At 41.9% G+C, this 21620-nt stretch overlaps 3 protein-coding genes across 5 annotated transcripts; 2 read left to right on the forward strand and 1 right to left on the reverse strand.

Annotated features, from left to right (window-relative positions):
* The first annotated feature begins 1322 nt into the window (after window positions 1-1322).
* si:dkey-1h6.8 lies at window positions 1323-3698 on the forward strand. The gene is made up of 2 exons (XM_047022177.1): window positions 1323-1366; window positions 2236-3698. The coding sequence occupies exon 2, from the start codon at window positions 2355-2357 to the stop codon at window positions 3696-3698; it is 1344 nt and encodes a 447-aa protein (XP_046878133.1). The 5' UTR covers window positions 1323-1366; window positions 2236-2354.
* A 2840-nt stretch (window positions 3699-6538) lies between these two features.
* zbtb25 (zinc finger and BTB domain containing 25) lies at window positions 6539-10660 on the reverse strand. Its single transcript, XM_047021941.1, has 3 exons — window positions 10592-10660; window positions 9338-9526; window positions 6539-9023 (listed from the first exon to the last, which is right to left on the reverse strand). Exons 2-3 carry the CDS (start codon window positions 9508-9510, stop codon window positions 7826-7828), a joined length of 1371 nt encoding a protein of 456 aa, XP_046877897.1. The 5' UTR covers window positions 9511-9526; window positions 10592-10660; the 3' UTR covers window positions 6539-7825.
* Window positions 10661-11268: 608 nt separating this feature from the next.
* Window positions 11269-18810, forward strand: zbtb1 (zinc finger and BTB domain containing 1). Of its 3 annotated transcripts, XM_047021622.1 has the most exons (4): window positions 11269-11485; window positions 12295-12529; window positions 12876-12944; window positions 14308-18810. In XM_047021622.1, exon 4 carries the CDS (start codon window positions 14312-14314, stop codon window positions 16391-16393), a length of 2082 nt encoding a protein of 693 aa, XP_046877578.1. In that variant the 5' UTR covers window positions 11269-11485; window positions 12295-12529; window positions 12876-12944; window positions 14308-14311; the 3' UTR covers window positions 16394-18810. The 3 variants fall into 3 exon arrangements, with proteins under 3 accessions (XP_046877578.1, XP_046877580.1, XP_046877579.1); XM_047021623.1 differs by lacking the exon at window positions 12295-12529 and having other exon boundaries at window positions 11270-11485; XM_047021624.1 differs by lacking the exons at window positions 12295-12529; window positions 12876-12944.
* Window positions 18811-21620: the final 2810 nt, after the last annotated feature.

Genomic DNA, 21620 nt, shown 5'->3' on the forward strand with positions numbered 1-21620 from the left:
CAGACAAACAAGCATTCACATGCAACACAAACCCCACACATATCAGCACATCACATAATTGCATTCCCATCACAGCTATTCATCATATCTAATGATTTTGTCCAGCCCCTTACCCAGCATGCTTTGTTGCACAGGACTGGCAATTGTAAACGTTTGTGATAAATAGTTATATAATATAGTAATGCAGTAATATGTGTAAGTCTACCCCTAAAATGAAATGTGTTACATTATTTGTTACTGCAATGTAAAAAGGTAAATTGCTCACTCCCAAGTATTTGTAACAAACTCCAAGTTGACCAACACCCCAACAATACTGTAATAGTGATCCTTTAACTGTATTTGGACAGACTGCTGCTGGTGAAGTGTACACTTACTTCTGGGTCTGCACTTTCTTTTTATATTGTCTTGTTTAAAGTTTTAGCAAAAAAGAAATTCTCACCCCCTATAGAAAGACAGGTAGAGAGATACAAAAATAAATAGAAAGAGATAGATAGATGGAAAACAAAGGATACCAAGATATTGGTCTGTTGGATTATTTCACTACATACACATCACATAGACTCCTCTTCATATTTATAGCAGTTGACATGCAATAAAGGATTGGGTGATGTATTTTCTGTCAAAGTGATATTTAGATTTTTATATATTGTGCTATTTTGGGTAAATCTTTAACGGTACTGTATTTCATTAATATGTATCAAAGTGTTACCCTATGTCGGGCGTTAAAAGAGACCCAGAGATAATGACTCACCTACGCTATTTGCATGTGTGATATATCACAGCCAAGGCAATTTGCATGTTTAAAAGCAGACTACAGGTTTTTGTGTTTTGTAATATAATGTATAATATATCAAAAAATATATATATGTATGCCATAATTTAAAGTATTAAGTAAAACAGTCTTTGATCTCTGGAAAACAATACATTTGTTAACCTCATGAAAAGTTACAAACTGTCAAATTGAATCAACAGGGATTATGGCTGATTATGTTGAAAATGCTGTATAGCTTACTGTGTCATTACAGCCTATTGACATTATCCATAAAAGGTTGCTTTAAAATCTTCTACAGTTATCGTTAGGATATATTATCCAGGAATATCTGAGAGTCAGAGACTCAGTGATGAATATTGATTTTATAGTAACTTTTATTGATTGGAAAAAAACATCAAACTCAATTGTCACTCATCTGATTTCCATGGAAACAGGGCGGTGCAGTCATCGTGCTTACTGTTTGCTCGTACCAGAAAGCAACAGACACGCGCAAAAATAGGATTGTCAAGCTCAGTTCGTTTGAAGACAACGGCTACTTACACTGAGGAGACTGATATACAGACTTCGATTACAACAAGGATAAAACGGGTAGAGGTAGGGTTTGTATTTATATTACTATACGTCTACGCTTCTATAGTTCGAGCTAGTTTACTCTTGCATAGTTCTGAATAAAAACCTAGTGAGATTTTGAAAAGCTGCAAGTTGTATTCGTTATGTTTACCATTAACTAGACTTCTATTTTAGAATTTATTTTCGAGTAACTATATTAACTTTTCCCATAAAATATGAACGCTTTGAATTTGAATTTAACCACTGATTTATTACGTGGTAATTTGACAGTTGTAGTTAAATAGCCTACAAACAAAACGAAAACAAAAAACACATCGTTTGGCACACATAATTTATATTCTTATACATTTAGTGTCTTGAATTCAATGGAATTATCTAGGTTGAAGATGTGTGGGATACAACGATGTCAAATGTGCCGTTTTATCCAGTTCGTATTATTACTGCATTAAGTAGTGAGGGCATCTCTAAAACCACTTTATAACCAAACTGACTCTCTCGAGGATGTATCAGATTGATTTGCCGTCTGATATTTACCTTGTCTATTAATCTATTTGAGAAAGCCTGGTCAGAGAAACATCTGTGGAATTTTGTCGCATGAGTCACAGTTGGGTGATGGATATCTTTCTCTGTGTGTGAAATCAAACTGAGTACAGCTGTCATTTCAATATAGTCACAGCAAAAGCTGTCAAAAACTATTGATGGGTAATTCACGATCATTCTCAAAGTAGCAGATTTATTTTGATGATATTCAATGTAATGAAAGTGCAAATATGTATCTCGCAAACCCATGCGATGTCAACTATTACAGTATGAAGTCATGACTGGGATGTTATATGATAACTTTGAATTAATCATTCAACACTTTTATAATTGTTTTTTTATATATTTATTAGGTTTATTATAGGAAAGAAGAACACTGAAACATCCTGGACATCAGTAAGCAATGTTACAAATCAAGCATTAATCTTTTGAGTAAACAACATTAACATAACTGCAGAACTACAAGGCAACCATGGCGACAGAAGAGGGCCAGGATGGACTGTGTCAGGATAAGGTTGTCTTGAAGAGGAAGCTGACCGGTCCACCTAGACTTCTCTTGGGAAAATCTAAGTCTAAGAACCAGGGAAATGACAGATCTGAGGCCCGGGCAAAAAGAAATGAACGACTGACTGTTAACAATGGAGTTCAAATAAGTTCCTTTTCCCCAAAATACCTCAATACTGAAGTTGAAGAGAATGTGTTGCCAATCGTCACTTTAGATGACCTCCATACATGCTCAAATATGGAAGAGGAAGATGCTTCACCAGAGGTGGTGACAGAACACACCATGCTAGGTTCCGCTCAGGAAGAAGCCAGTGGTGACAATTTGGATCAGAACAGTAAAATTAAACCATCTGCAAAGTGTGGCTGGAAGAGGATCTTTTATCCTGCAGTCATTTGTTTCAGGAAACAGAGGAAGAATGCTAACCAATCTGCAGGAGTTCCACTACATCGTGCGTCAACTGATAAGACTATGAAATCCAATAAGAAGTTAGTGGAAGAAGATTGCATCTCCCTGAGTGTCAATAACAGACCAAACGACACTGTCACCAAAAAGAAGAGGTTCGTCATTCGGAGATGGCCCATTTTCAAAAGGTTCCTAATCTCAACCCAAGACCATCAAAGGGCGAAACCAAAAAGACGCGTCAAACACGTTCAACAATCACCGCCAACCTTCAGGAACAAACTGCAACGTTTTTTTACTCGGGGAGGAAGGGATACATCGCTGATGGTTCCTCAGGTGGAAGTAGACCTCCAGGACCCAGGAGACAGAGAGGCTGACTCTGAGCCAATGTCCACACAAGAAGGGGACAAACACAAGTGCTCTTCTGGTGTCCAGCTTGATAACACTCCTCAAGATGGGAAGGAACTCACTGAACAATGTACTGAAAAAGTGACAGTCAGTGCTGATGTGAGCACCCTGTTCTCCAAGGAAAGAACTAGAGAGGTGGCGGAAACACAACCTGGGGTTTCAGAGAGCCTCACTGCAATAGACGAAAGATACCGAACACCCAACACAGAAGACCCAGAGGACGGACAGAGGGATGTGAAAAGGGAAACGGACTCTATGGTAGGGGAGAGGTCCATGAAAACAAAGGAGGGTCTTACTTGCTCGACTGGCACAACCTTAGACGTCAAAGATGGCCTTAATGTTGCCATGGATGCTAACAAGGTTCACACGGATGAACCTCGTCAGAGCCAGTGTTTAGATAACAAGGGGATTATTGATTTATTTTACTCGGGGAGGAAGGGATACATCGCTGATGGTTCCTCAGGTGGAAGTAGACCTCCAGGACCCAGGAGACAGAGAGGCTGACTCTGAGCCAATGTCCACACAAGAAGGGGACAAACACAAGTGCTCTTCTGGTGTCCAGCTTGATAACACTCCTCAAGATGGGAAGGAACTCACTGAACAATGTACTGAAAAAGTGACAGTCAGTGCTGATGTGAGCACCCTGTTCTCCAAGGAAAGAACTAGAGAGGTGGCGGAAACACAACCTGGGGTTTCAGAGAGCCTCACTGCAATAGACGAAAGATACCGAACACCCAACACAGAAGACCCAGAGGACGGACAGAGGGATGTGAAAAGGGAAACGGACTCTATGGTAGGGGAGAGGTCCATGAAAACAAAGGAGGGTCTTACTTGCTCGACTGGCACAACCTTAGACGTCAAAGATGGCCTTAATGTTGCCATGGATGCTAACAAGGTTCACACGGATGAACCTCGTCAGAGCCAGTGTTTAGATAACAAGGGGATTATTGAGAAAGCCATTGATGATGGGTTCCTCAATACTGTCAACAGTGTTGCCATGGACACTAATGAGCATCTCTCTGATTTAAGTTCAATCATTTTACTTGAGGATGCTGACGAGGCTAAGGTCATATCCCAGGAGATGGATACAGTCTGCAAGACTACATTGGAAAATAATTTGCACAATGGTCAGATCTTAACAAACATGGAAATGGAGGGACTCAGTGTGTTACAATCTAGTCTCCATGAAGTGAAGAGCAGTCCCATGGCTAAGGTAGATGCCTGTGACCAGGATGGCAACATTCTGGTGGATGAAGAGAGTGTTCTCCTCATGAAGGACCACCAGGACTTGGTGTGCACTCAGAGGTTGCTTGTGCAGACCGCTCGCGCTTTAGTCCAGGCCGCCATGAGTGCCGCCATGGATCAACTGTTATTAGAGCAGCAGGACATTACTGCCATTGTCCACAGAGAGGCGCAAGAGTGCAGGGATCATGCTTGACTTACCTTTGCCCTTGTGAAGTTTATTCAGGATGTCATTATTACCCACTTGTGTACTCGGATTAGCTTAAGTTTTAGTCCACTAAAATTCCCTTCATATCAATTGTTTATCATATAAATCATCTCGCTTATTCCAATAAAGATTGGGTACTGAGGTAGACATTGACTCACACAGTTTTATGGAGGAAAACTTAGTGTTGTAACTTATCTGTAACCAATTTGTATTTGTACAGTTGATGTATACAGTCTATTGTCAACAAACCAAACTGCTGCTGTTTGTGTGATATGGCAAAATGTTCACACATTTTTACTAAACATTCCCTGTTACAAATACAAAAGCTAGCATTGTAAAACACAGTATGATACTGTAAATAATATTCTCAATTACAATCACAAAAATTAGAAATTAATATTAAAGTGGTTGTACAGTGGTGTAGTCTAGTCATTTTTGTTTGTCATAGAAATGTTGCCACTATATTATGTTTTTCCTTAATTATCTGACAAAATGACCATAATTGTACATACTGAAAATGTGTGAGTGTGGTATGTGACACAATATGTGGTGAATAGTCTCCTGGACACAAAAGTGTCGTTCGTACACACTGTGGTCTGGTGCATCAAATGTATATGCAGTTATTGCAGCTCGATTAACTGACATTTGTAAATATTTTACGTTCCACACATTTATGATTTGTCCACTGTGTGGGGAGAAAACCAAAAGCTTTATACTGGAAAGTTCTGTTGTGTGACTTTGTTTTGTCATCCTGTTTTGTTTTCCTAATAGGTGATTAGGACTGTCAATAGGTAATAGGTGACTTTTGAGTAATCAACAACCTAGAAAACTTCACCTTATAAAAGTCCTCTGTTTAAGAAATGGAGGATAGTTTTTCTTCATAATTTAGTTGAGTACTATTGTGTGGGCATTGTGTGGCAAATTGATATACCCTTTCCATCAAACTACAGTCAAGTATTGTAACACCATATTGTTGAAGGTATTAATTACTATTAATGTTTTATTGTGAGCATACAGTGAGTTTGATAGTTGATACACTTTCTGTGTCTGAATAATACAACACTAAGAAATGTTGTAAGAATCAGACACTCATACTTGTTGAAAAGATCATTAAATGTTTTGTTCCACAGTTTGAAATGATTTAATCTGCATGTGATTTTCTTTAGATTCAAATGCAACAGACATATAGACTTATTTCCATACCTAGCATACATTCTTAGCAAATTAAGAGTCAAATTGGTCTCTATAGCAATAGATCTTCCATTTAGTAGTAGACATCTCTTAGCAACTGTAGTTTGCTCCCATATACACAAGCTGTTGGTTGGCCCGTCTTCTTCCCATAATTGTAGTTATTCTTCCCATCATTTATTGTTGCGTTTATTGTGATTGCATGTTAAGAGTACTTGCGCACCTCCTGTAGTTCTGTAACAGTAGGTAACACAGATGTTCGTTTTATAATAATTGACAATACAAGCTTTTCCACTTTATGAAATAAGTAGGAGTTTATGGTGATAGAGGGATTTTTAACCCACTCATATACGGCCCACTAGCCATCTGTTTGTTTTAATATTTAGATGATGAGCTCCACAGGGATATGCATCATACATTGTGTTGCCACTGTCCTCCTTGAATCATGACTCACTCCCTGCGTAGAAAAGCAAAGGCGCTCGTGCCTGCATCCGACAGTCAGATACCATCTAGTGGCAAAATATTGTTACTGCATGAAAGGTGAAGAAAACCATAGGAGGATAATGTATCTAGCTAAAGTGTATGGATTAAAATACAGCCTTTGTTACACTGAGCAATTCATGTAAAATACATTTATTTACAAAACAGTTCCCATCCATGTAAAAGGATATATTACCAAAACATTAAATCACAATCATATTTCAAGTGCATGACAAAATGGAAACACCATTAAAGCCGATTCCAACACACCAGAATCACACACAAATACACAAAAAAGTGAACAGAGACCAAATCTATCAAAATCTATTAATTTAAGTATTCTTGTATGTGTCTTATCACAGTACTGATGAATATACAGATACATGTATATTATTGTGAAAGCCATAGGCATCCATAATGTATAACCACAAGTTAATTACATGAAAATATAGTGTGTTTGATCCTTACCAGGTTAAACCATTTAACTGAATTTCTATGGAATGGATGTGAACAACATGGAAAAAACCTTGATAACCAAGCAATAGACCTCAACATAGCTACTTTCACATTAATGTCATTTTAAATTAATATCTCAGGGATAAAAGTGAGAACTATTTCAGTTGTCCCATGATTGGTTGCCATGTTTTCTGATGATGAGAGGCCATTCAATGATACTTCCCTAAGTCACAAATTGATAGCACATGAGAAGACTGACAATATTTAAAGGTGATGGGAGTAGACCTCTATACAGAGTAAGACTCCAGCTAGTGGGGTATGTTGTAAGTACTATTTTGTTTTGGAATGTAAAATAAGTAAGTAAGGCACCGCTTTTGCTGTTTTTCTTATCAGTTTTAACAAAAAACAATCTGGCCTTCATTAAATAAATTACCATGACACAAGTTTTGTACTAAATCACCAGATTGGAAAAAATGTAAAGATAACCTATTATGCCGGTACAATGATTTTACTGTAACACATTTCAGAAAACATTTCCAATCTATATCGTCTGGTAACACCAGAAAGATAACACATTCTTTAAAAAAAAGTTGTCTATTCTATCCAGACTCCTCACATACTGCAACGGAATAAGACGCACACTGACACTGGAATCACATTACAAGGTACACAGAGATATGAGATGTAGAAGGTGCACCATGAGTTTGATTCAAACATTTGAGATAGATTAGGTAGATGATAAGTTAGTGGTTCTTGAGGAGAGTAAAAATGTATTCCCTTGGCAGCACTATCCCTAACATCGGCAGTGTTTCAAAGTAGCTCTCAGGGGAATAACTTTTTATCATTACATGTAACAAGTATATAATATTAGTCTTTCCACTCCATATGAACTTCAAATGAAATAAAACATATACAGTTAAATAGCTGTGCTGAAATACATAGTATTATACAAAGTTACCCCACAACGTTTGACCACATCAAGTTACTTTGAAAATAAAACCTCTGTAATGTTCAGTGTTGCATGTTCTCTTTTTTTCTCCACAGTACAGTACGTGACTCATTCAACAGGGACACCATCAACACTCTCCTGTGAAATCTCAGAGTCTAGTGAGTAGCAAGAGCTGCCATTGTCCTGGGTGTCCCTGTTGGCGTCCTCCGATAAAGCTGCAGCTGTTGATGTGACACCACCCCCGCCCTCTGGTGGACCCTCGCAGAAATGCCCCGAGGCATGGATGAGCTGGCTGCAGAGGCGATTGTAGCGATGGTAGCGGGACGGCTTCCCAGTGTGTGTATACATGTGCTCTTGTAACTGGCTCTTCTGGGAGAACCGCAGGCTGCACACGGCGCACGCTATCTTGCGCTTTCGAGTATGTGTGCTGGATGTGGTGGTGGTCTGGGGAGGACTCGTACCTCCGCCTCTGCTACGCCGTAGCTCCGCGGCTAGCTCGTCCGCTAAGGCCTGGCTCTGCCTCAAGGCTTCCTCCAGACAGCCTGCATCCAGCTGCTCTTGCCCAGCAGCATGTTTGTCCTCGGGCCCCCCCCCAAGGTCGCTCCCACCCTGGGAAAGCCCCTCCATGAGTCCGCTGGGATCCAAGGCACAGGCGGCATGGTTGAAGAGGTGCTCGCGAAGCCCCTCGGGGGACGAGCAGCGCTCGCCGCAGCGGGGACAAAGCAGCGCCAGGGGGCTGTCCTTGAACAGGAGGCTCTGGCAGGGACTTCTTCCCTGGGCAGGAGAAGGAGAGCGGACTCCCTGGCCCTCCTCGCCATCCGCCCCCTCGTCTGCCTCCACTCTCTCCTGCTTGATCCGAGCAGAGAGGTCCGAGTCGTCCCCAGAGGCAACAGACGATACGGCTCGTAGGCCAGACGACAGCCTGTCAGAGGGGACCCCTTCCAGCCCGACGGTTAGCGAGAGCTGGCTGTGAGAGCGGCCGGCCCGACTGGATGAGCGCCCGTCCTCAGGGTCTCCTCCCTGGGGCCCAGCACCACCTTTGGCACTGCCGGGGCCGTCCTTGTTGGCCAGTTGAGAGGAAATCTGGATGCCGTAAAGGTTGGACATGCGGACCATGTCAGAGGTGGCATCAGGGCCTCCCTCCCCAGGTTTGCGACACAGCTGATAGGCATGGAGGAACTTGATACCCTCCTGCAGTCGACCCTGGTCAACAGGTTGTTTGGGGCCTGTGCCTGTGTACATGATGTGGAGCAAGTAGCTGAAGACATCTGGCTGGATGTCCGTAGGCTGGATCTTGATGCACTCACTGGGGAAATAATAAACTAGTTTCAAGATTGAGAATGGGAGAACTGTGAGGTGTACTGGGTTTTTATTTAGCATCGACTTCCTATAGTTCAGCTTGAGGTTTTTGATTGTATGTTTGGTTGAACCATTGAACATCTTGCAGGCTACGGTACATTCATGATATTTCCCCATAAAGCACACATACATTGAGACATGTCTAATACAAGTGGAAACCTTTATCAGGCCATATGCACATTGTACACAAACCTGTGTGAATACTGCCAAAAATGGTTTGGTGTCATGCTATGAAGCTTGCATACTGTATAAGTAGCTAACCTGGTCTGATGGATGAATATCATCTTGAAGTAGTTGGAAAAGGCAGCCAAGACGGCCCGATGGGCCTTGAAGTACACGTTGCCGATGGCGACGGTGCAGTCACACAGAAAGCCAAACTCCCTCTGGACGTTCAGCTGTTGAAGTAGGAACAGACTGTGGCCGGACACATCCATCACGCCCCCTCTCAGCCTGTCAAAATAAGTCACATTTGTTTGTACAGTAAGGTACTATAAAGGAATACTGCACTATACACATACACGTTTAGTGTGCATTAAATTAACAAAAAGCTGGGCTTTCGAGCAAACATGACATGAAGTGTGACATGGACGGACAGGGAAACATTGACACAGACTAAGAAAACGAAGCTAAAGTAACCTACAGGTTAAAACAATAGTGCCTAGAAAAATATGTACTGGTTCATTGCCAATGCAAGTAGGCCTATGTATTTGACAGTGGACACATCTTGCCATATGGTTGTAACATTTTTCTGAAACAATGGCGTACTCTGCTGGTCAAAAAATGTGATCTTCTAAGTTTTTTCTTCGGCTACTTGGTCTTAACCAGATGTTGGCCTCTGGATCAACTTTTTACAACTCAATGTTTGATTTTAGGTGGTTCAATCTAATGGCAACCCTTGACATCAACTACGATATAGTCCCTACACAATAACCTAAGTAACTGAAACAGGCGTAAATCCCAGCTCGTCTCTGTGTGCGTGTTTGAACTGCATTTGGTAAACGTTGTATTGTAAAGAGAGCGCAGCTGATGGAATTACATGTTACGTGATCGAATTGGGTATACCAAAATGATATGAATCCCCTTGATTTCGGACTTCGCAACATGTTATTTGCTTATTTTAGTCAACTTCAAAGCAGACGGGACAATGATAGACCTGGCAACAAAGCATGCATTTTAATGATAACCGTAGCGGATTGCATCCCGTTGCTAAACGTACAGTGGACGAGTGGAGATTAAATGCAATACCTCATACATATTCTAACACTTACAAACGACCTTTTAGAATTGGCATAACCCAAATAACTAAGCTTATTTCACGACCCCGCATCATATCGATTCCCATACGTCTGCTGTAGCCCATTAAGTGTTTCTGCCGACCGAATCAAGTGTTCCAGCCAAAATCAACAACCGTGCACCTCGACAAACTACTCAACCCCTTTTTGAGACATGCTGACTCTACATTGCATTTGCAAACACAATATGCATGATGATAATTAATGTAAAGGTCTCTCTTACCACCAATTTGCAAAATATATCAGGTTTGATCTATAGTGTATTTGTTGCTGCAGATATATTCTCGCACTGTCTCGCGCGTCTTCCTGTGCGACTGTCAAATAAGCTTGTTTCTCATCACGTGACTGTAAAAATACTGTATGTGTGCAGTCTGTCTCTCTAAACAAAGGTATGAAATCACCTGTGCACTGTAGAAACAAGGATTTTTTTTACACTGTATGAATGTGTTTGTTTAATTGCAGAAAGATTGTTAAACACGCGGGACATAAAAGCAGATTTACAAATGCCCACAGTTGCCAAATGTCAAAACCAACATGTTTGTTTTGGATTTGGCCTATTGGATTTGGATATTTAAATCGTATTCGTTAGGACATTACAGAAAGTTAATGATTGGCCTCTAGACATGTTCAATAGCGAAGCCGACATGTAAACCTTGGGAAACCCCTGCTCATGATCTATATACATATATATCTGTCTCTATAGGTACCTTTATAATAAGTAGTCTAACTAATTAGCCTGTGTTCGAAAAACACCCTAACCTATATAGAATATATTTCTTCTTAAACGTGTTTTGCTATCGCATGGCTTAAAACTCCAGTAATATACGCTTCAACGAACACTATTGAATGTCGTGTTATTCTTTTCTACACCCTGTCTCAAAGGGGTTGGATTTGCGTGAGTGGGGCTGGATCTCTCACAGGCAGACCCAGTGCGGTGAGCAAGCTCGCAAAGCGGCTGTGCGGAAGTTCTTTCATCCGTGCTGCAGAAGGGGCTTCGCCCTCGCGATTATTCTCGACACAACTTGAGGCTTGAATAAAAGCGGTTAAGGTGGAACTTTTGGGCAGTAAAGATTAACTTGAGTTTTACAACATCCACGGGTGGCCTCCTTCATATTCGGTAAGTATTTGTTCACTGTTTTAGGGGAGTAAACATTCCTGCGTTCGGAAAAACCCAGTGCCTTTTTTTCTCATAGCGTGAATGCGGGAAGCAGCGCGGGGGTGGCAGTGCGTGCCTGCGTGAGATTCTGACAACACAGATTCAGAGCCCTCTCCATTTTGCGCTCTCACTTTGTTTGTTTTCCCAAATAGATTATTAAGAATTGGCGATTGTCGCTGTCTCACTTTTGGTCTATTAGTTATTATTTGTCACACATAGCCTCTAAATTACTTTTAGTGCGGTGTGATTGACAACCACCATGCCCGCACGACTGAGTCTCTAAAATAGGCCAATGGCAATGCGTGGGCGGGATGTCAACCTCTCAATTTGAGTTGACGACGAGTCCCGAAAAAGAAAAAATTGTTATTCCCAGCCAGTAATGTGTATATATCAACTTAATACTTATATTTATGAGACGTCATGGTAATCGTTTGATAGCTTGATTTCCTATTGAATTACATTTACCTAGTTGGGAACTATAGGCTACTAATAGTGCTTGCTCGCAGGGCCGACGGACTAGGTAGACAAGTGCTACAGTTGTGGGGGGGCCCAAGGCAGAGAGGGGCCCATGGGAAGTTTAGATTTTGGTTTTAAGTAGCCTATTTTTTGGTTTTTGTTCAAATGGTTTAATTACATAACTACATGTCACGATGAATATCGATCTAAATGCAAGCTTTGCGTATTAATTTAGTACATTATTGTATTCCAAAATTCTAAACACCCCTTGCAAAAATCGCATAATGGTTCAGTCCACACAACTGATTTCACAGCTCGATTGGGTATTCCGCCCCCAACGTAGCCTTCCCAACTGAATGCCTTACGGTAAGGCATTCAGTTGGGAAGGCTACGTGCGCCGCAAAAGACTTTTATCTGGATGGAGATGCGGCAACATGTCACAACTACAGAAGTTAAAGTCTGGCTCTCAGAAGCGAAAGGAAAAGAAAGAGAGGGAGAAAAAACAAAAAGAAGGAAGTCAGGTTCTGACTAACTTCTTTACAAAGAAAGGTGAGCACAAAACGTTTAACCACACAAGGTGAAACCCCATTCTTAAAGTATCGTTTTTAAAATGAACAGAGACAAGTTAGCAAGCAGACAATAGGCTACACTTTCAATTAAATGAGGCCTCCCTTGGTTAGTATGTTAATGGATAAATAAAGTGTACGGTAGGCTAATATTGCAATAGCAGGCTACTGATTTGAAGCAAGCTAATATCAAATTAATACTAAGCCGTTATTAGGCTACTACATGATAAATAATAACCTATGGCATATAGGCTATAGTTAGCATGACACAATGGCTATATCATCCTAGCTGCCTGCTAGTAAAACTTAATTTGTGAAACAAATTACAGAAACTGTCACAGAAAGTGGACCAGCAGCAACAACCCCCTCATCCTCCTCTGATGCAGACTTGAGACAAGGTGAGCTTAGTTCAACATGAAAGCAGAAATAAACTAGTTTGACTTGAATGACTGTAGCAACCTTGTAGCAACTTTTGGACCGATTCTGAAGTTTGCTGATATGTCAGAAGAACAAACAAAAGTGTCATGCCAGACTCTTACAAGAGCATATCCAAAGGATCTCACAGCTGGATTCGAGGAGGAAGTTTTGCACCTGAAAAAAATACATCAGGCAACATTTCCTCAAGACCTGTCACCTCTTCAGCTCCTTAATGCCATTTATAATCTCCAACTACAGAGCATTTTTGGAGAAATCTGTATAGCATTGAGGATTTTCTGCACCCTACCCGTAAGTGTTGCTGGCGGAGAACGGGCTTTCAGCAAAATGAAGCTAGTCAAAAACTACCTGAGGTCCACCATGTCCCAGGACAGACTGAACAGTCTTGCTCTTCTCTCGATTGAAAGCCAATTGGCAAGAGCATTGGACTTTAAGGACCTTATCAGGGATTTTGCCAACAAGAAGACCCGTCAGTGGGCATTTTCTGCGACTCAGTGATATGTTTGGGTATGGCCCTGGTGGGCCATACCCAAACAGTCTGGAAGAAGTCCGGAAGGGGGCCTTCCGGACTTCTTGTATAGGGGCCCAGAATTTGGTGCTACGGCCCTGCTTGCTCGTAATGCGTGTGAATAGTAGCTTTCGTTACACATCACACACACACCCACATTAGGCTGCCACAGAAATTATGCAACAGAAATGTGTATACACACAGAAATGTGTATACACATGCATACAACATGTGTGTGTGATGACTGCTTCTCTTCACATGATAAGTGATGCATCTGAGCAACACAAGCCATAAACTTTAAATTGTAAATAAAAGTTGAGTACTTATTTATTATATAAATAATTTCCCCAATGTAATAATGATGGGGAACCATATAGTTTATAATTGCACACATACATTTTGAAATTGTCTAATTATGGGAGTGACCTATGTATAGTTTACCTTCATGGTCGTGAGAAGACACATGCAGACCTTCAAAGTGAAATTAAAACAAAATGGTTTTCAATAGGTGGACATTTGTACTTGAAATTTATTCATGTTGAGTTTATGTTGAGTCCAAAATTGACAGTGGATGGGTGTTTGTGGGTTGGATATAAATTGAAATGTGTGTTACTATTGATCCCAAAAACGGCTTTGAATTTGGTTCATTTTTCAATTTATTTAAATTGTTTGTAAATACCTATACATATTTTAAATGTTTTGAAGCGGAAGCATTTTGATGAGAGTTGTAAGTCTTTTCATTCAGAGTGAATCATTGCTAAACATGGCTCCACATTGGAAAACCACTTATCCCATTCCCCCTTTCCCTCCTTTCCTAGTGTGATGGCGAGGCCTAGCCACAGCGAGCATGTCCTGCAGCAGCTCAACAACCAGCGGGAGTGGGGCTTCCTGTGCGACTGCTGCATTGCCATTGGAGACATCTACTTCCGGGCCCACAAGGCCGTACTGGCCGCCTGCAGCTCCTACTTCAGGATGATGTTCATCAGAGACCAGCAGGGAACGTCCCGTCTGGACCTCAGCAATATGCAGATCAGTGCAGAGTGCTTCGACTTAATCCTGCAGCTCATGTATCTTGGCCGAATCATGGTGGGCAGCTATGAGTTTGAGGAGCTCAAAGCTTCCATGGCCTATCTGCAGATGTATTACATCCCCGACTCGCTGGAAGACCTCCGTGATATCAGAAGCTCCAATCTCACTCCGTCCTCCTCAGCCTCCTCCTCTTCTTCCACCTCGTCCAGTTCCTCTTCCTCCACTGGCCCCGCTAATGGAAAGATGATGTTTGGAGTCCGCATGTTTGAGCAGCAGAAGCCCAGTGTCCCTGAAGTTGAGCGCACGCCAAAGGCTGTCAGCACTCCTGTGTGTCCAAGCTTCACAGATCCAGTGAAAAGGCCCGTGGTGGTGGTGGAGGAGGTGGCGGCACTTCCTTTGAAAGCCGCCCCACCGCTTGGAGATAGCATGGCTGAGCAGCCATGTGACCTGAGGAAAAGATCTGGAGGCCGGAGTGCCACCCTTAAAGAGCGTCCCCGTTTTGGCCGCACCTACACCTGTGATGACTGTGGCTTTGTCTTCAGCTGTGAGAAGCTGCTGATTGAACACATCCTCACATGCACCAACAGGAAGGCTGCCTTCCAGGCTCCCCGAACCAGTGCAGATGCAGATAATGATTCCAACAAGGGGGAGAGCTCAGCATCAGAGGGAATCGAGGAGCACAGGGTGGTCTGCAAAGGGGAAGAGGATTGGCCAGACCACAAGTCAGACTCTGAATCTGTGATCAGATCTGTAGCAACCGGAACAGAAAATGAGCCTGCATCTATCAGGACTATTTCCATCAAGACAGAGCCAGAAGAAAATGTGGTTTCAAATATGGATGGCATCAAAGTAATCCGGGTGGGGGAGCACAGTGCCAGAGACTGCAGTAGCACAAGGAGCAATGCATACAAGGACACTAAGAGTGACCAGGCTAGATTTAACCATGATCCGGAGGCTGGAGTCTCAGGCATGGAGGACGGCAGTGATCTTTTGGATGGAGACCTGTCAAACAGTGAGGATTCTGCCCTACCTGCAAAGGTGCGCAAGATTAAAGAGGAAAATCTGGATACAGATTGTATCCCATGTGAGCTCTGTGGAGCTCTGCTAACCGAGGAGGACCAATCAGGCCACTACATCTCCAATCACATGGGGCACATCTGTGCCTGTGGGAGGTGTGGACAGGTCTTAATCAAAGGACGGCAGCTCCAGGAACATGCAGAACGTTGTGGAGAACCCCAGGGTGCCGAGTCTGATTCCCACGGAGAAGATCACTCTCCTCTCCTGGAAGACCCAACGGCCATGGAGGAGGGCTCGCTGGAAGGGACTGACCTTACTTGCCCCCACTGTGGTTTGTTGTTCCAAAGTGAGAGTCTGGCCATGGAGCACACTCTTGTCTGCCACGAGCAGGAGCTTCTCCGCCCAACCATGCTGGAGGACGGGGCGGAGCCGGATCATCGACGCAAGCACTTCTGCAGCATCTGCTTCAAGGGTTTCTACCAGCGCTGCCACCTCCGGGAGCACTACACGGTCCACACAAAGGAAAAGCAGTTCACCTGCCAGACGTGTGGTAAACAGTTCCTGCGCGAGCGGCAGCTCCGGCTCCACACCGACATGCACAAGGGGATGGCGCGCTACGTCTGCCCCGTCTGCGACCAGGGCACCTTCCTTAAGCATGATCACGTGCGTCACATGATTTCGCACCTCTCGGCCGGGGAGACTATCTGCCAGGTGTGCTTCCAGATCTTTCCTAGTGGGGAGCACCTGGAGAAGCATATGGATGTGCACCTGTATATCTGTGGGGTCTGCGGAGAGAAGTTCCGTCTCCGTAAAGACATGCGTAGTCACTACAACTCCAAGCACACCAAAAGACTATGAGAGGCTGGATCCAATGTCCACGCTGAATCTGTGTGTCTGTTGAAAAGCCATAGATGTGATAACAGGTGTATGCACTTGAATACCAAAAATAGAATCCCTATAAAATATGCACTTTCAAATTGTATGCATACAGTATGTTCCATTTTTGTTGATGAGGGCTAAAGTGCTTCATTTTGGAGCTTACATGATCTGTACCTCATGCTCGTCACAAAGACAAAACCAATGTTAGACAAATCAGTGTTGATTCTGACTATCAATCTATTTATCAACAAATAGTCTGATTTTGATCTCTAAAATATATTTAGCAAGATTTTTGCTTTTACTAATTTCATCCAACAGTCTACATTGTGCAATGAGACCATGGTTGAGATTCCATGGCACAATTTGCATTTAACAAACATTTACTTTGCACTCTCATGACATTTCACTTCAGTATTTTATGTTGGTCAATTCACTTCCTGGTTTTCCAAACGTTTGAGGGGGAGCATAGTCAAGTCATATACTGTAAGTATATTCAAGTAGACATTGAATTTGGACATTGAAATGGAACATCTCCACCAAGCTAAACAGACAAAAACACTAGAATAAATACACAGGAAACATCAGAAACACATTTTGTGCTCCTTTGGTTGATGGTTGATGGTTCTCCAACAGAGCATCCATGTTACAAAGGAACTTTTTCACTTTCTCTTTTGCCTTATCAGTTATTTTGTAAATACTGCTGTATTGAAGTGACTGCTGTACGAAAAACAAAGAGTCATTGCAATTGAATTTATATATAAACGAATGTGACTCAAAATTTGTCTTGCTGAAAATGACACTGACATTTAATTTAAAAAATACTTGCCATTTGTGTATTGTATAGGATCAAACAGTAATGTCTTCATTCTCTTCAGAGACTGTTTCTGGATACATTTACCTTGTTTTCTTTTTGCCTCAGCTTGAGTGGGTATCATTGGTAAATTAACATATTTCAGTAAGGGCTTTACAATTGCCTTGATTTGTTGATTTTATGTTTGCTAAAAAGGGACACTTTCTTTCACAGTTGCGCTTTATAGCCAATAGAGAAAGTACTCTTGCATGTTAGGCGGTTTCTTTTGGGCTTGCTTGGGATTGGGATCCTTAATGTTTGTAACACTGCAGAGTGAACATAATCACAACTCAACATCCTGAAGGGTACATGGTTGTTATATTATATTTAGTCATTTAGCAGACGCTCTTGTCCAGAGCGACTTACAGTAAGTACAGAGACATTCTCCCCGAGGCAAGTAGGGTGAAGTGCCTTGCCCAAGGACACAACGTCATTTTGGCGCAGCCGGGAATCAAACCAACAACCTTTGGATTACTAGCCCAATTCCATAACCGCTCAGCCACCTGACTCCCATGGGTACGTGGTTGTTGAGGCAACAAAATTCACCAGTTGAGTGTCTTTACCACCACTACAAGTAAAATACCCCAGAGGCCTGCCATTACAAGGTTGGCAAACATTGAAAGCCATTGCTGTGGGCAGATTCACAGCACTTAAATGTTAGACAATCAAATGGAAACGTAAGGAAAAAGGGAGTAACTGGTGGCTCCATTCTTCTGTGTATTCCGATAAGCTCTGAAAGTGCTCAACCAAGACTTCACAAAAATTTTTGGCTTCAATATAATACTACTACTGAAAAAACCTTTAGTGTAGAAATAGGCTGTTGCTTTATGTTCATGCTGGTTTAGCCAAAATGGATGGGTAAATACAGTTTACTCAGAAGTTTTGACCGAAATTAAAACAGAAAAAGTTTTAGAACTAAATGGTAATAGGGAAGCATTCTTAAGCTCTTGGTTTAACCATTGTTTTTCAGTAATAGTTGGTGTATTTTTTTAACTGTCTTGCAAAATGGGTGCTTTTTAAAATCACAAAATACTTGTGTCAACCAATTTATCACCCAATTTATCGCAGTCAGTGAGGTGCTTGCATAAGGCAAGAAGTGTGTTGTGAGTAATCATGTATTGTCCTGCCAATACTGTAGGTTGGCAGCCAAGATCTATACTTCTTTCTGTCCCAGCATGGAGGCCTAAAAGGCAGTGCATTGTTCATTTAACGTGCACTTTTATTCCTCTTGCAAAATGTCAGGTTTTTTCTTTTTAACTATGACTATTGGATGGCAATGGTAATATATACCATGTTTCAGATGAGTTTTGGAGTAATTTTCAATTAAACTCTTTGTCACTGTCACTGTCATTTATTTGGTTTTATTGCATTGGTTGACCAGGTTTAGGCTCTGAAATGACTTTGTTTTAACGTACTTATGTTGGTATACTTGGTATACTTGTTGCTTGACAGGGTGTTTTAGTAGTCTCTGACATGATAAATGTTGCTTTGGAAATAGAAGCCTTCTATCAATCTAATAAAACGTGAATACTCACAATGTAAACTATTTTAATACTGTCAATATTTTGCTGCTCCACTGTTTCATGATTTAACCTCTAATCAGCACCAATGTGGTCTACAGACCCATTAGTGTACTGTAACCACCAGCAATTTTAATCAATTAGTATGTTGACATTTGAGGAAAGTGATCCTTTGTGCCTACAGTATTAACCAGATGTTGAAACCAGAGGCTTTGCAAAAGAGACTGTATTCAAAATATGCAGATCCTGTTTTTAAATATCTCATTGTGAGACTGTATAGGGATCAAGGAAACCTATAGTATAACCTGACATACTTAAACAGTGGCCTGTCACTGAATCCATATTTTGATGCAATTATGCAGTTTTGTGATGTAGTATATCTGGAACCTGTTCCATTCAGTGTACCAATACTCCAGTACGCAGTCAACCAATAAATTAACGTTTAGTTCACTGTCATAAACTGTCATAAAAAGCGCATCTTTGGATACCAGCAGTGAGGCAGATTGTGTCTTTGACACTTATACACTTTTATTCGTGAAAGATTCAGACAAGATTTACCAGAGGAGCATTGGTTCTTGATCTGCAAAAGATGTGCACTGAGCTGCGTTATGCCCAAGTTAACACCTGTTTCAATTATTGCAGTGTGCCTGCTGGATTGGGGGGGGAAATCTAAGCAGTAGCCCGGATGCGCGGCCATTGTGGAGGCACTCGGTGTAAATAACTGAACGGAGTACAATGGAGTATTGTGCGCTTTGGATACTTCACGTGAATGTAGCCATGTCCAAACAACCGAAAAGCTCATCAAAACGCGTCCAAATTGCAAAGGCACATAGCGAAGCAAGAAAATGCGCGATATTTCGAGAAATTACGATTTATTGGCGGTGCAGATCCCTGCGAGTTAGCTCCCTTTTGGATCCGTGACGACCCGGTGATATAGTCAACTAACTCTACCTGGTTTTCTCGCTGAGCCCACACACAGAGGAAGACCTTTAATCCTACAAAGGTTTGGAGGCCTATAACCAGATGGTGTATGGATGGCTGAGGGAGACGCAGTACCAAGTTATCAACGACCGTTGTGAAGGCCACAAGTAACTAATGCAATAACGTCTTTAACCAACCTAACCTTAACTGTATGATATCATTGCCATACCTCAAGGTGTAGCCAAGTGACTCGATCCAGTTTTTTCCCTGGTAGATCTTGGTTGAGCATTGCCATCACAAGCGCCTCCTTTACTTTGATAATCTCTGACATTCCTCTCCCTGCATGGTTTTAAATTACTTTTGGAAGTCGCTAAAATTGCAATTGTTTTTCTCGATCTGTCCTATTGGTACAACCTGAAACACGGCAATAATTAACAATTTTCCTTGACGACTTTCGGTATAATACTTCAGTGCTTGTGCTTTTTTGTGATGCGGAGTGCCTCCAATATGGCGACTTCCGGTCTGATGACGCGCCGTGAAAACCCTCTGTGGTAAGCCCAACATATATAGACCAATTATTTGTTTGTAAACAATCGGGATGCGCGCGCACTGTGGCTGCAGAAAACCGGGAAAGGATAGCATTTTAAATGGCAAAAGGACCACAAGGATAATACAAATAGTTAGATTTAAAAAGACCAAAAGCGTCGAGGAGGACATGCCTTTAGGAGAGAAAGCGATTACCCAATGATCTGTCGCATCAGAATTTTGATTTGGGTCACGAAAGTCTTGAAATTTGAGTGAGAATGTCGCCCGGTACAGACCGCATAGTCGAGCGGCAACCATGTCTTCACGTCATGACACAAAGTTCATAATTTTACACTTTTACCGTCAATTCTACATTAAAAAGTCGAGCAGGGCAGCTTTCAAGAGATATGGGAATTCTGCTTTTAGTCAGCTGGTCCGATTATTTTTCTGATTTGTTTAAACTGGCAATCTGAGTGAGACTACATCCCAGTTACACTGTTTTGACGTTAGCCTCAGTCAGACTCGCTCACTGGCAGTGTGCACAATGTTGTATTTCACTCCATTCTACACCAGAAACGTCAGGGAGGACTGCCTAATGTAGATACGAGTCTGGTGAAGATAGCCAGATTCTCGGATTTCTTTAACCTGTCTGTTTCATTCGTCATTTGCCTGAGAAAGCGACCTCCGTTAGTAGGGAGGACAATAGAACGGGATCATCGGGATCAATAGATCATTTTTAGCCCGTTAGCCAGGCTAGTTTTGCCCGATCACTTGGACAGGCTATTTAAGGGTATCGGGGTCAAGTGACTTTTGTGCATAGACAAGTGAACGTAAATGTATTTGTCCAAAGGCCAAGAGCCTCAAAAAGTTAATATCAAGCCCTGCAATCCAGTGGCCAGAGATATATGATGACCTGAACGACACTCCAAGAGTAATAGAACGGGGAGAAGTTTGTCTTTTGCAACCCACATGCGCAGTTGAGCCTGCTTGACAGTTGTGTGACGTAGGGTGATAATTGGTCTATATTATACAGTTGCTAAAAAAAATCATAATGGTTGAGTTATGGCAGGTTTTGAGCACAACTATTTGGTCGCCATAAACGGCGAAATTAGCAAGCTAAAGCGCGCTTTCAATTCTCGAATTAGACAAGTAAAGCCACAAAGTAAAGCAAGATGCGGAGTGTAAGTACCTACATTTTAAGCTATAACCCTATAGAGTAGAGAAAATGTTCCCCCAACAAAATCTTTTTGCTCTAGGTTCCCCTCAGCTCTATGATCTCATCTTAATGTCCATTTGGAAAGTAGGCTATAAACTTGTGTGTGTGTGTGTGTGTGTGTGTGTGTAAGGGATCGTATGGTTGGGAACAGAGACGACCACAAACATGGAGTTC

Source organism: Hypomesus transpacificus, chromosome 6 (genome assembly GCF_021917145.1).
Source record: "Hypomesus transpacificus isolate Combined female chromosome 6, fHypTra1, whole genome shotgun sequence".
NCBI lineage: Eukaryota > Metazoa > Chordata > Actinopteri > Osmeriformes > Osmeridae > Hypomesus > Hypomesus transpacificus.